Source organism: Mauremys mutica, chromosome 17 (genome assembly GCF_020497125.1).
Source record: "Mauremys mutica isolate MM-2020 ecotype Southern chromosome 17, ASM2049712v1, whole genome shotgun sequence".
NCBI lineage: Eukaryota > Metazoa > Chordata > Testudines > Geoemydidae > Mauremys > Mauremys mutica.
In genome coordinates this window covers 16,364,945-16,378,600 of record NC_059088.1, presented here as the reverse complement: position 1 = coordinate 16,378,600, position 13,656 = coordinate 16,364,945, and the positions used below count along the sequence as shown (strand labels likewise).

The 13,656-nt window shown below is 48.7% G+C and overlaps 1 protein-coding gene across 1 annotated transcript in view; it reads left to right on the top strand.

Moving 5' to 3' along the window:
• Positions 1-11,451, top strand: part of LOC123351481 (IgGFc-binding protein-like) — a 79,019-nt gene extending 67,568 nt beyond the window's left edge. The window contains exons 28-30 of the mRNA XM_044990867.1: positions 8,233-8,806; positions 9,283-9,860; positions 11,422-11,451. Coding sequence (XP_044846802.1) covers positions 8,233-8,806; positions 9,283-9,860; positions 11,422-11,451 — 1,182 coding nt within the window. The remainder of the gene's footprint in view (positions 1-8,232; positions 8,807-9,282; positions 9,861-11,421) is intronic.
• Positions 11,452-13,656: the final 2,205 nt, after the last annotated feature.

Here is a 13,656-nt window from a genome sequence, read left to right as displayed (position 1 = left end):
TATACAGGGTAAACTCATAAATTGTTTGTCCTCTATAACACTGATAGAGAGATATGCACAGTTGTTTGCTCCCCCAGGTATTAATACATACTCTGAGTTTAATTAATAAGTAAAAAGTGATTTTATTAAATACAGAAAGTAGGATTTAAGTGGTTCCAAGTAGTAACAGACAGAACAAAGTAAATCACCAAGTAAAATCAAATCAAATGCACAAATCTATGTCTAATCAAACTAGATATAGATAATCTCACCTTCAGAGATGCTTCAGTAAGTTTTTTCTTCAGACTGGACACCTTCCAGGCCTGGGCACAATTCTTTCCCCTGGTACAGCTCTTGTTCCAGCTCAGGTGGTCGCTAGGGGATTCTTCATGATGGCTCCTCTCCCCGCTTTGTTCTCTTCAACCCCTTTATATATCTTTTGCATAAGGTAGGAATCCTTTGTCCCTCTCTGGGTTCCCACCCCCTCCTTCTCAATGGAAAGACACCAGGTTAAAGATGGATTCCAGTTCAGGTGACATGATCACATGTCACTGCAAGACTTCATTGCCCATTTGCCAGCCCGCACCTATACAGCCATCTGCAGCCAATTGTCCTAGCTAATGGGAGTCATCAAGATTCCAAACCACCATTCATGGCCCACACTTTGCATAATGACAATAGACCCTCAGAGTTATATTCTGTATTCCTAGCTTCAGATACAAGAGTGGTACATGTATACAAATAGGATGACCACACTCAGTATATTATAAGATTTGTAATGATACCTTACAAGAGACCTTTTGCATGAAGCATATTCCAGTTACATTATATTCACTAATTAGCATATTTTTATAAAATCATATAGAGTGCAACGTCACAGAGGGTGCTCTCCTCTTGAATTGGTGCTGTCCCTGAAGCCACGGCACTGTACTGGGGGGTGCTGTACTATGTTCAAATGTAGAGGTATCCCAGTAGGGTGCACTCACCCCTTGGAGTCAGTGCTGACCCCAATTCCCATCATGGCAATACCGGGTGCTGTGTGTCGTAGAATGGTGCAGGTGGCCAGCAGGGGGCGCTGACCCAATTCTGAAGCACTGTGCTTGGGGCTAATGTCAGCAACTGGGACGTGGGCAGTCAGACCTACTGGCTGGAGCAGTGCATCACTCGCCAATGGCTCCAGTGGGGTGAGAAAAACTGCTTCATCTAGATGCAGCACAATCTAATAGGGTTGAGATTTTAGACTGCGTGCTTATATTTTATTTTAATTTGGTAACCATTCTGACTTTTTGCCTATCACTTAATATCACTTAAAATCTACCTTTGTAGTTAATAGATTTGTTTGTTTATTCTACCTGAAGCAGTGGGTTGGTTTGATGCATGTCAGAGACTCCCCTTGGGATAACAAGCCTGGAACATATCAATTTATTTGTTAAATTGATGAACTCATATAAGCTTGCAGCATCCAGCGGGCATAACTGGACACTGCAAGACAGAGGTTCCTAGGGTGCTGTCTGGGACCGGAGATATTGGCTAGAGTCATTCGGTTGCACAATCATAGAATCATAGACTTTAAGGTCAGAAGGGACCATTATTGATCATCTAGTCTGACCTCTTGCACAACGCAGGCCATAGAATCTCACCCACCCACTCCTGTATCAAACCTGTCTCTGACCCATTGAAGCCCTCAAATCATGGTTTAAAGACTTCAAGGTACAGAGAATCTTCCAGGAAGTGATCCATGCCCCATGCTGCAGAGGAAGGCGAAAAAAACCAAGGGCCTCTGCCAATCTGCCCTGGAGGAAAATTCCTTCCTGACCCCAAATATGGCGATCAGCTAAACTCTGAGCATATGGGCAAGACTCACCAGCCAGCACCCAGAAAGAATTCTCTGTAGTAACTCAGATCCCATCCCATCTAACATCCCATCGCAGACCACTGGGCATATTTACTGCTAATAGTCAAAGACCAATTAATTGCCAAAATGAGGCTATCCCATCATACCATCCCCTCCATAAACTTATGAAGCTTAGTCTTGAAGCCCCCACTACTCATGTTGGAAGGCTATTCCAGAACTTCACTCAGGGCCAGCTCCAGGCACCAGCCGACCAAGCATGTGCTTGGGGCGGCACCTTGGGGCGGGGTGGCGCTGGAGGGTTTTTTTTGTTTGTTTGTTTTTGTTTCGGCCGGGCGGCGCTTGGGGGGGGGCTTGAGTGGTGTGGCGCTTGGAGGGGGCGGGGGCTTGGGCGGCGTGGCACTCGGGAGGCGCGGGGGGCTTGGGCGGCGTGGCGCTCGGGGGGGCGGGGGCCTTGGGCGGCGCGGCGCTCAGGGGATGCAGGGGGCTTGGGCGGCATGGCACTCGGGGGGGGCGGGGGACTTGGGCGGCGCGGCGCTCGGGGGGGGCGGGGGGCTTGGGCGGCGTGGCGCTCAGGGGATGCAGGGGGCTTGGGCGGCGTGGCACTCGGGAGGTGCGGAGGGCTTGGACGGTGTGGCACTCGGAGGGTTGGGGGGCTTGGGCGGCGCGGCGCTCAGGGGACGCGGGGGGCTTGGGCGGCGCGGCACTCAAGGGGTGGGGGGCTTGGGCGTCGTGGCACTTGGGGGGGTGTTACGGCAGGGCGGCGCTCTTTTTTTTGCTTGGGGCGGCAAAAAAGTTAGAGCCAGCCCTGGTGTGTGTGTGTGTGTGTGTGTGTGTGAGAGAGAGAGAGAAAGAGAGAGAGATTACGTCTGCAAGTGTGTCCTGTGTGTGGCTGTATGTGAGAATGTCTGTGTGCATGTTACCAGTCTGAAAGTGTCTGACCTGAACAACAGTGAAAATCACATTGGAATGACTGAGTTACCATATTGTCTCCCCAGGGAATGCTTCTCCATCTGCTAGTGTTGTGGGATCAATGGTTCCATGTCTAGTTGGCAGCCGGTATCAAGTGGAGTGCCCCAAGGGTCGGTGCTGGGGCCGGTTTTGTTCAATATCTTCATTAACGATCTGGAGGATGGTGTGGACTGCACCCTTAGCAAGTTTGCAGATGACACTAAACTGGGAGGAGTGGTTGATACGCTGGAGGGTAGGGATAGGATACAGAGGGACCTAGACAAATTAGAGGATTGGGCCAAAAGAAATATGATGAGGTTCAACAAGGACAAGTGCAGAGTCCTGCATTTAGGACGGAAGAATCCCATGCACTGCTATAGACTAGGGACCGAATGGCTGGGCAGCAGTTCTGCAGAAAGGGACCTAGGGGTTACAGTGGACGAAAAGCTGAATATGAGTCAACAGTGTGCCCTTGTTGCCAAGAAGGCTAATGACATTTTGGGTTGTATAAGTAGGGGCATTTCCAGCAGATCGAGGGATGTGATCATTCCCCTCTATTCAGCACTGGTGAGGCCTCATTTGGAGTACTATGTCCAGTTTTGGGCCCCACACTACAAGAAGGATGTGGGTAAATTGGAGAGAGTCCAGCGGAGGGCAACAAAAATGATTAGGGGGCTGGAGCACATGACTTATGAGGAGAGGCTGAGGGAACTGGGATTGTTTAGTCTGCAGAAGAGAAGAATGAGGGGGAATTTGATAGCTGCTTTCAGCTACCTGAAAGGGGGTTCCAAAGAGGATGGATCTAGACTCTTCTCAGTGGTAGAAGATGACAGAACAAGGAGCAATGGTCTCAAGTTGCAGAGGGGGAGGTTTAGGTTGGACATTAGGAAAAACTTTTTCACTAGTAGGGTGGTGAAGCACTGGAATGGGTTACCTAGGGAGGTGGTGGAATCTCCTTCCTTAGAGGTTTTTAAGGTCAGGCTTGACAAAGCCCTGGCTGGGATGATTTAGTTGGGTTTGGTCCTGCTTTGAGCAGGGGGTTGGACTAGATGACCTCCTGAGGTCCCTTCCAACCCTGAGATTCTATGATTCTATGATTCTATGACAAGGAAGCTATTTTTGATACAAAACCACCCGATCCAGGCAATTGGGGAAGGCGAAAATGTTTATAATTTTCCAGGTGTTTCTTCAAGGTTCTTCCTTAAATTACTGACTTCTCTCCCCTTTATTCTGTTCACATCACTTCCATTCCAGTGTGTTCTCTTCTGTTCCGTTTTATTCTTATTGTCTCTCGCCGACTCTGTTCTACTTTCCTTTCTTCTCTTCTGTGCTCATATCCTCTGTTCTAGTCTAACTTCTGCTTGTCTCCTCTCTTGGGTCCGTGTGTCCTGCCCCCACCCAGGGTTTTGTGACGGGCTGCCTGTGCTCACCTAGCACTGTGCTGCAGGGCACACAGATACACAGCAGAGTCTTCCAGGCAGCTGCTGTTCAGGTACAAGAAGCTGCTTTTGGTCTTGGTGTCCAGGCTGATGGTGAAATTGTCTTGGGTGTCTCTGCCACTAGAGGACAGGGAGGCCACGAACCACGGATGGCCCCCCTGGGGCTAGCGGTACCAATGTATCCTGGACTCGGTGCCCACGTAGGAGCAGTTGAGCTAGATGGATTCTCCCTCATGGGCAGCAGCCTGGGACCGCTCCTGGGTCACCATGTATTGGGCCAACGCATCTGGGGGGAGGAGGTTGGTTTTAGTCCAGTTTTCTTGCTCAGCAGTGACAGGAAAATACATGCATCTCTGTATAGACAAAGGAGAAAACAAGCAAACGAAAATCCTCCCTTTCCTCTTGCTGTCTGTCCATCCGTCCACACTTCCCACTGCGCTGCCTGCCTGTCCATCTCCCCCTCCTTCCCTCTTCGCTGTCTGTCCATCTGTCCATCCTTCTCTTTGCACTGTCCTACCATCCACCTTCCCTCTACGCTGTCTGCCTGTCCATCCATCTACCCTTCCCCCTGCGCTGTCTCTCCATCTGTCTCTCTCTCTCTCTGCACCATCTGTCCATCCTGTCCTCTGCGCTGTCCATCTGTCTACCCACAGGCGCCCATCCCCGTGGTATCGGAGCACCTTTCTTTCAGAAAAGCCATTCCCCAACAGCCTGGAAATCTCAATCCATGGCACCCTGCTCAGAGCAGAGCCTTGAATACCTGGATCCAGGGTCAGCTCCAGGCCCCAGCTGATAAAGCACCTTGGGGTGGGGTGGTTCTCATTTTTTTTTTTTGGTTTGGCGGGGCGGCACTGGAGGGTTATTTTTGTTTGTTTGTTTTTGTTTCAGATGGGCGGCGTTCGGGGGGGTGTTTCGGCGGCGCGGCGCTCGGAGGGGAGAGGGGATTGGGTGGCGCGGCGCTTGGAGGGGGCGGGGGGCTTGGGCAGCGTGGGGCTCGGGGGGGTTGGGGCTTGGGCCGCGCAGCACTTGGGGGGGGGTGTTATGGCGGGGGGGTGCTATTTTTTTTTGGTTGGGGCGGCAAAAAATTTAGAGCCGGCCCTGACTTCACTCCTCTGATGGTTAGAAACCTTCATCTAATTTCAAGTCTAAACTTCCCGATGGCCAGTTTATATCCATTTGTTCTTGTGTCCACATTGGTACTGAGCTTAAATAATTCCTCTCCCTCCCTGGTGTTTATTCCTCTGATATATTTATAGAGAGCAATATTTTCTCCCCTCAGCCTTCTTTGGGTTAGGCTAAACAAGCCAAGCTCTTTGAGTCTCTTTTCATAAGACAGGTTTTCCATTCCTCAGATCATCCTAGCAGCCCTTCGCTGTACCTGTTCCATTTTGAATTCATCCTTCTCAAACATGGGAGACCAGAACTGCACATAGTATTCCAGTTGAGGTCTCACCAGTGTCTTGTATAACACTACTAACACCTCCTTATCTCTACTGGAAATACCTCGCCTGATGCATCTCAAGACCTCATTAACCTTTTTAGTGGCCATATCACATTGGAAGCTCATAGACATCCTGTGATCAACCAATGCTCCAAGTTCCTTCTCCTCCTCTGTTACTTCCAACTGATGCGTCCCCAGCTTATAACAGTAATTCTTGTTATTAATCCCTAAATGCATGATCTTGCACTTTTCACTATTAAATTTCATCCTATTACTATTACTCCAGTTTACAAGGTTATCCAGATCTTCCTGTATGATATCCCGGTCCTTCTCTGTGTTAGCAATACCTCCCAGCTTTGTGTCATCCACAAACTTTATTAGCACATTTCCACTTTTTGTGCCAAAGTCAGTAATAAAAAGATTAAATAAGATTGGTCCCAAAACTGATCCCTGAGGAACTCCACTAGTAAACTCCTTCCAGCCTGACAGTTCACCTTTCAGTATGACCCGTTGTAATCTCCCCTTTAACCAGTTCCTTATCCACCTTTCAATTTTCATATTGATCCCCATCTTTTCCAATTTAATTAATAATTCCCCATGTGGAACCATATCAAATGCCTTATTGAAATTGAGGTAAATTAGATCCACTGCATTTCCTTTGTCTAAAAAATCTGTTACCTTCTCAAAGAAGGAGATCAGGTTGGTTTGTCACGATCTACCTTTTGTAAAACCCTGTTGTATTTTGTCCCAATGACCATTGACCTCAATGTCCTTAACTACGTTCTCCTTCAAAATTTTTTCCAAGACCTTGCATACTACAGATGTCAAACTAACAGGCATGTAGTTGCCCGGATTACATTTTTCCTTTCTTAAAGATAGGAACTGTGTTAGCAATTCTCCAGTCATACGGTACAACCACTGAGTTTACAGATTCATTAAAAATTCTTGTGTATGGGCTTGCAATTTCATGTTCCAGTTCCCTTAATATTCATGGATGAAGATTATCTGGGGCCCCCGATTTAGCCCCATTAAGCTGTTCGAGTTTGGCTTCTACCTTGGATGTGGTAATATCTACTTCCATATCCTTATTCCCATTTGCCATCCTACCATTATCCCTAAACTCCTTATTAGCCTCATTAATCCAAGGAGCAGATTACATGCCAGAGATCATGTGTGAACAGCCCGGAGTGAACAGCAGAGCAGGATAAGGCTGGCTCCCAGAGTCAAGGATTGGAGTAACCTAGCAGATCACCAGTCCGTATAACACCAGGGGAATGTCACACCCGGACCTACCCCAGAGCCCGCATCCCCAGCCACAGCCTTCACCCTCTCCTGCACCCCAACACCCTGCCCCAGCCCAATGAAAATGAGCAAGTGAGCAAGGATGGGAGAGAGCAATTGACAGAGGGAGGGAGGATGGAGTGGATGGAGGTGGTGCCTCTGAGGGGGGCGGGGCCTCAGAGCAGGGAGCAGAGCAAGGGCGTTGAGTTTTCTGCAGTTAGAAAGTTGGCAACCCGAGATGTGGCCCCCTCCCCTGCAGGAGCCACTTCCTAATGGCTCTAGGTGACAGCTCCTTCCCTGTAGCCACTTCCTAATGGCACTAACTGATGCAGCCTCATTGCCATCAAAATTCCAACCTTTGAACTGTTTACAGTGTCGTGGTCGCCATGCTGGTCCCAGACAAGGTGGGAGACGTAATGTTTCTTATTGGACCAACTTCTGTTGGTGAAAGGGACAAGTCTTCCAGCTACCCAGAGCCCTTCTTCAGCTCTGGGAAGGGTACTCAGGACTGGTCTATGCTAGAGAATTAGATTGACCCAGATGTGTCACTCAGGGGCACATAGGCACCAATTTTTGGTTCCAGGGGGAGCTCCAACTGCTGTACACCTCTTCCCCCAAACCCCTACCCCCTCTGCAACCCTTTCCACCCCCGCTCCTCCCCCTCCTCCACACGGTGGAACAGCTGATCTCGGTGGGCAGGAGACACTGGGAAGGAGGGGAAGCAGCTGATACACAGGGCTGCCAGTGGGTGCTCTGCACCCACTATGTGTTTTTCATGTGTGTTCCAGCCCCAGAGCACCCATGGGATAGGTCAGTATAACTGTGTTGCTCACGGGTGTGGATTTTCACAGCTGCAGCTGCAGCTTTCCAGAGTGTCCTAGCTAAATACAAGGTGGAACAGATTGTTTAACATAAGTAGTTAAACCCATTAACATCATAGGACACAAAGGGTGGGTTCTTGGGTTACAGATTGCTGTAATGATCTATAACACCAATGTCTTTATTAAAACCATGTTTTTTACTGTACAGGAAAGTTAAGAATTAGGATCCCAGTCTCGACATTTGAAAGTGTGTTTCCATTATTGAACAACTTTCAAAACATTGTAATCCTCCACAAAGAATTACATTTCTCCACCCAGCTCTATTTAATATGATGTTTTAAAGTAATTCTGGTTCAGATTTGGGAATCCTTAGATTCACTGAGAGATTTGGGTCCAGGTTGCACCCCTTGCTAATGACAGACTAGTGCACTTAATTGTGACCTTTGTCCTTTCTTTCTCACTGTGAAGGTGAATAACACCAGGGCCCACTTACCCATCTCTCTGAACAACGGGGCCCTTCGGCTCTATCAGAGCAGCACCTCCCTCATCCTCCGCACGAATTTCAACCTCAGCGTGTATTATGACTGGAACAACCGCCTCAGGGTCACTGTCCCCAGGGTCTTCTCCAACAACCTGTGCGGCCTGTGCGGCAACTATAACGGGGACCCCTCCGATGACTTCCGGATCCCGGATGGGGACCTGGCTCCCAGTGTTGCTGCCCTGGGGAAAAGCTGGGCAGTGGAAGATGAGGATCAGTTTTGCTGGCACGATTGCATTGGAGGTTGCAGGCCCTGTGACCCCAGCATAGCCAGAAAGTACAAGGAGGAGGCCTCATGCGGCCTGATAACCAAGGTCTCAGATGGGCCCTTCAGTCAGTGCCACACCAAGGTGGATCCTACAGTCTACTTGGACAACTGCGTGTACGATCTGTGCCACAACGATGGCTACCGGAAGGCCCTGTGTGAGGCCCTGAAGGCCTACGCGGACGCCTGCCAGCTGGAGGGGGTCAGGATTGGGGAATGGAGGCAGCTGGCCAGATGCCGTGAGTACAGATTTGTATGCCAAGGTCTATGGTCTGCTGGTTAGATCGGGGAGCCTGGGGCTCAGCACTCTTGAGTTCTAGCCCTGGTTTTGGGAGAGGGCGTGATCGAGTGGTTTGCGATTATTGAGTAGTGATTGGGAAATCAGGACTCCTGGGTTCTATTGTACCCACAGTATTTGTCTGTCTGTGGTATTGCTAAGGTGCCTGTCACTTTGAGTATGTAACATCCATCGATAACACATGGATGGTTGGGGTAAAATGATTGCAGTTTTTAAGTTACCCTTTTTACCATGGACCTGATCTTGTAAAGTGCTAATCACCTCCTGCAGTGTGCAGAGCACCCTCACCTCCTGTTCAGGTCACTGGATTCGAGGCCTCTCGGAGTCCCACAAGATACATCCCCCTGTGTCTATTTTAAATACTGCTTTTGCTTGGAGAGAAATTGCTGCTAAATCTGTGGGTCCTTCACTCCCCAGCCATGGAGTGCCCCCTGGAGAACAGCCAGTACCAGCTCTGTGGAACAGCCTGCCCAGCCACGTGTGTGGACCAGTCAGCCCCCAGCAGCTGCCAAGACCCCTGCGTGGAAAGCTGTCAGTGCAAGGATGGTTTTGTGCTGAGCCAGGGCAAATGCATACCCAAGAGCAGCTGTGGGTGCCTATTTGAGGGGCGCCCTTATGCTCCCAATGAGAGTTTCTGGGTCGATGAGGCATGTGGGACACGGTGCATATGCAATGCAACCACTAGACAAGTCGAATGTGTGGCTGCTATGTGCAAATACTCAGAGAGGTGCGGGCTAGTGAATGGCGTACGGGGCTGTTACCCCTCCAGCTATGCCACCTGTTCTGTGACAAGGAATCTGCACTATGCCACCTTTGATGGACAGAGATACAACTTTCAAGGCACCTGCCTCTACCAGCTCACGGCTCTGTGCAAGAAGGCAGAGGGACTGGTGGACTTTGAAGTCTACTTCCAGGAGAACAGTACCACTCCTCTACAGATCAAGGTGTATCAGACCAACCTCAGGGTCAGCAATCAATTCCCTGGGAAAGTCCTGGTGAGTTTCTCAAATTGTCTCTAATCTCTCTAAAATTTTTGTGGAAAGTCACCTGTGTGATCCAGAAAAGTTGGAGACAATGCATGGAAGGATTTTGAAATATAGGGTGAATTGTAAGCACATTCTTCTATAAACCGGGATCCAATGGAGATATTTAAGGATTGGGGTGATGTGGTTACACTTCAGATATGTGAGAAGGTGTCTGAATCATAGAATCATAGGGCTGGAAAGTACCTCGAGAGGTCGTCTAGTCAAGTCCCCAGCAATCATGACAGGATTAAGTATTATCTAGACCATCCTTGACAGGTGTTTGTCTAACCTCCTCTTAAAAATCTCCATTGATGGATATTCCACAACCTCTCTGGGCAATTTATTCAAGTGATTAAAAACCCTGAGAGCTAGGAAGTTTTTCTTAATGTCCAAGCTAAACCTCGCTTGCTACAATTTAAGCCCATTGCTTTTCCTCCTATCCTCAGAGTTTAAGGAGAACAGTTTTTCACCCTCCTCCTTGTAACAACCTTTTATGTATTTGAACAAGGAGTCCGGTGGCACCTTAAAGTGTAGCAGATTTATTTGGGCATAAGCTTTTGTGGGTAAAACACCCACTTGTTCAGATGCATGGAGTGAAAGTTACAGATGCAGGCATTATATAATGACACATGAAGAGAAGGGAGAATCTCACAAGAGGAGAACCAGTATTGGCAGGGCCAGTTCAATCAGGGTGGATGTGGTGCAGTCCCAATAATAGATGAGGAGGTGTCAATTCCATGAGAGGCAAAGCTGCTTTTGTAATGAACCGGCCACTCCCAGTCCCTATTCAAGCCCAAATTAATGGTGTTAAATTTGCAAATGAATTTTAGTTCTGCTGTTTCTCTTTGAAGTCTGTTTCTGAAGTTTTTTTGTTCAAGAATAGTTACTTTTAAATCTGTTATACAATGTCCAGGGAGATTGAAGTGTTCGGCTGAGTCCTAATCAGCGCAGAATAGAGCAGAAGAATTACTTCGTGTGCCTTGCTTACAACACTCCTGCTAATACATCCCAGAATGATGTTTGCTTTTTCTGCAACACTGTTACACTGTTCAATCATATTTAGTTTGTGATCCATTATGACCCCCAAATCCCTTTCTGCAGTACTCCTTCCTAGGCAGTAATTTCCCATTTCTATGTGAGCAACTCACTGTTGTTTCCTAAGTGGAGTACTTTGCATTAGTTACTTCTGGGGAAATATCTGTCTTGCATAATTTTGTTTCAGAGTAGTAGCCATGTTAGTCTGTATCCACAAAAAGAACAGGAGTATGTGGGGCACCTTAGAGGCTAACAAATTTATTTGAGCAAAAGCTTTCGTGGGCTACAGCTCACTTCATCGGATGCATAGGGACAGGCAGGGCCAGTGCAACCACTAGGCGAACTAGGTAGTGGCCTAGGATGGCAAGTGATTGGGGGCACCCAGGGGTCTCCTTAGGTGTAGGCAGCTGTGTAGGGCACCTAAAATTTGGGGCACCACTGGGTCTTAGTGTCCACCCAACTGGTTTTCCTCTTCCTGTTCTGACCCTTCCTGCAGGCTCTGAGTCTTCCTGGGAAGAGGATCTAGTAGTTAAAAGAGAAAAAGTCTCCAGCCTGCCAGACCTATTAGCACAACACTGAAAGGGGTAAAGAGCCATTCAAGGGGTAATGAAGACATTTCACAGGCATTTGCCAACCCCCAGGTATCTACTGTCAGTTTCTGAATGTACTGACAAAAACAGTTGTGCATGAGTGTAATACTAAGAGGTGAAAACGTTATCTAAAAGTTTACTCAGCAGTCTACAGGACCTTAGTTTAAAATTTACTTTAAAAATATTTCATTAGTGAGTTGGTGAAGATAATAAAAGCACATCTCTAAAAAATCCTTGCATAGATTTTTAGATACACAATCATCTTTAGCCTTAAATGCTTGGATCTTCAGACATATGGGTTTTTAAATAAATTCTTCAAAAGATCACCCTTATTTAAAATACAAATTTTAATTACGATAGTAAAAAAAACTTACTTCCAAAGTCTTCCTATCCTTTCTGTCCATCCATTTCTCCCCTCCCCCAACTGAAGGAAGCTACAGCCCTTTGCTTCCAGATAGCAGGACAAAGAGTTTCCCTTTATTTACTTCTGACTATCTGATGAACTAGTTTTAAGCAAAATCAGAACCTTAGTAAGATATAAATCCTTTGTTATGCCTAAAATCTTTGGAAACATATTTTTTAAAGTTGGTGAAATTTCATAAACATGTGTATTGTTATGGAGATCACACACAGTAAATTAGTGTTCCCTTTTTCTAACAGCAATGAACATTGTTATGAACACACTAAGCCTCTGTGACTGATTAATTTAAAATAATGTCTGTTTCAGTGAGTTAAATATGTAGTAATCTGGAATGAGTACATTTAAGAGTACATTTAAAACATAAAATTAGCTTAGAAATACTGATTAAGAAAATATAAAACAGAGAAGAGCTGCATCATGTATTCCATAAAATGTAATGGTGTATTCAGCAAAACAGCTGACTCACCCTTACTACAAAGTTTTTGCAAATTAATGTCTGACTTCCGGGCATATCGAAAAACCTGTGACTGACATTTTTTATTCCCAAGTTTAGTGCTTTTAATTAAGTACCTTCTTCATGTCCATTCTGCATGAGGGAGAGAGTACAGGGGTCTCTGTGGGGAAACTGTGACTCTCCGCCACTGTGAGGCAGGCCGGGCATCTTGTTATTCTTTTTGCCTTGTCCCTCCGCCCCTGCCCTCGCCGGGCTGCAAGCTCAGGCTGCCATCGGGCACAAGGGCACCAGTTTAATAATACTGCACAGGGCCCCATAAATCCTAAGGACGGCGCTGGGGGCACCAAAAAGCGATGCCCTGACCCGGCAGGGAGGAGCCGCCTTCCGGAGGCACCAGAGAGCCAGAGTGTCCTGCTTGCGGCAGCGGCGAGCCCCAGCTAGGGAGGAGGCAGCGCGGCGCAGGGTGGCAGGAGCCCTACAAAGGCGGCGTTGCTGCTAGCGGGGAGCAGCCGCACCCCCCCATCCATCCTGCCCAGGCTGCGGCCTGGCACCCCCCCAGGGGGCTCCTGCAGGATGCAGCAGATGCATGCAGGCAGAGGCCCCCATGCACTCCCCCAGCTCCTCCCTCGCCACACTTGGGCTCTGTGGCTCCTGGGTATGTGAGCCGCCGCCGGGGTGTGGGGCCCTGGAGGGGCAGTGGCGGGAGGGGCAGTGGTGGCAGCTCACACTCCCGGGAGCTGCAGAGCCTGAGCATGGCGACGGGGGAGCTGGGAAGGGTGCACGGGGGCCTCTGCCTGCATGCATCTGCTGCAGGAGCCCCCAGGAGCCCCCGGAAGGCGGCTCCTCCCTGCCGAGCTGCTGCAGTGGCCCTAGCCCAGCAAAGCCAGTGAGTGGACTTGGGGCGGGGGCCACCAGGGTGGGGTGGGGAGGGCTCACGGGGGGGGGCTGTGCACCCTCTAGGGGAGTTCAGGGGGCAGGAAGGGGGGAGCCTGGTCTGGGGAGCAGCCTCTGGGCACAGTTTATAAAGGCTCTTTGGGATTTGCCCTTCAATGAACTGACGGGGTGCGGGGGTGGCAAGGTGGAAGTTTCGCCTAGAGTGCAAAATATCCTTGCACCGGCCCTGGGGACAGGGGCAGATGTGCCTGACTGAATGGCAGAGGCTTGGGGTCATCCAGGGTCTTCATGGGGGACGCTTTCCAACACCCTAACAATCCCATCCCCCCCCAAAGAAAAACCTCCCACTCACACCCAATGCTCTCCCAGTTC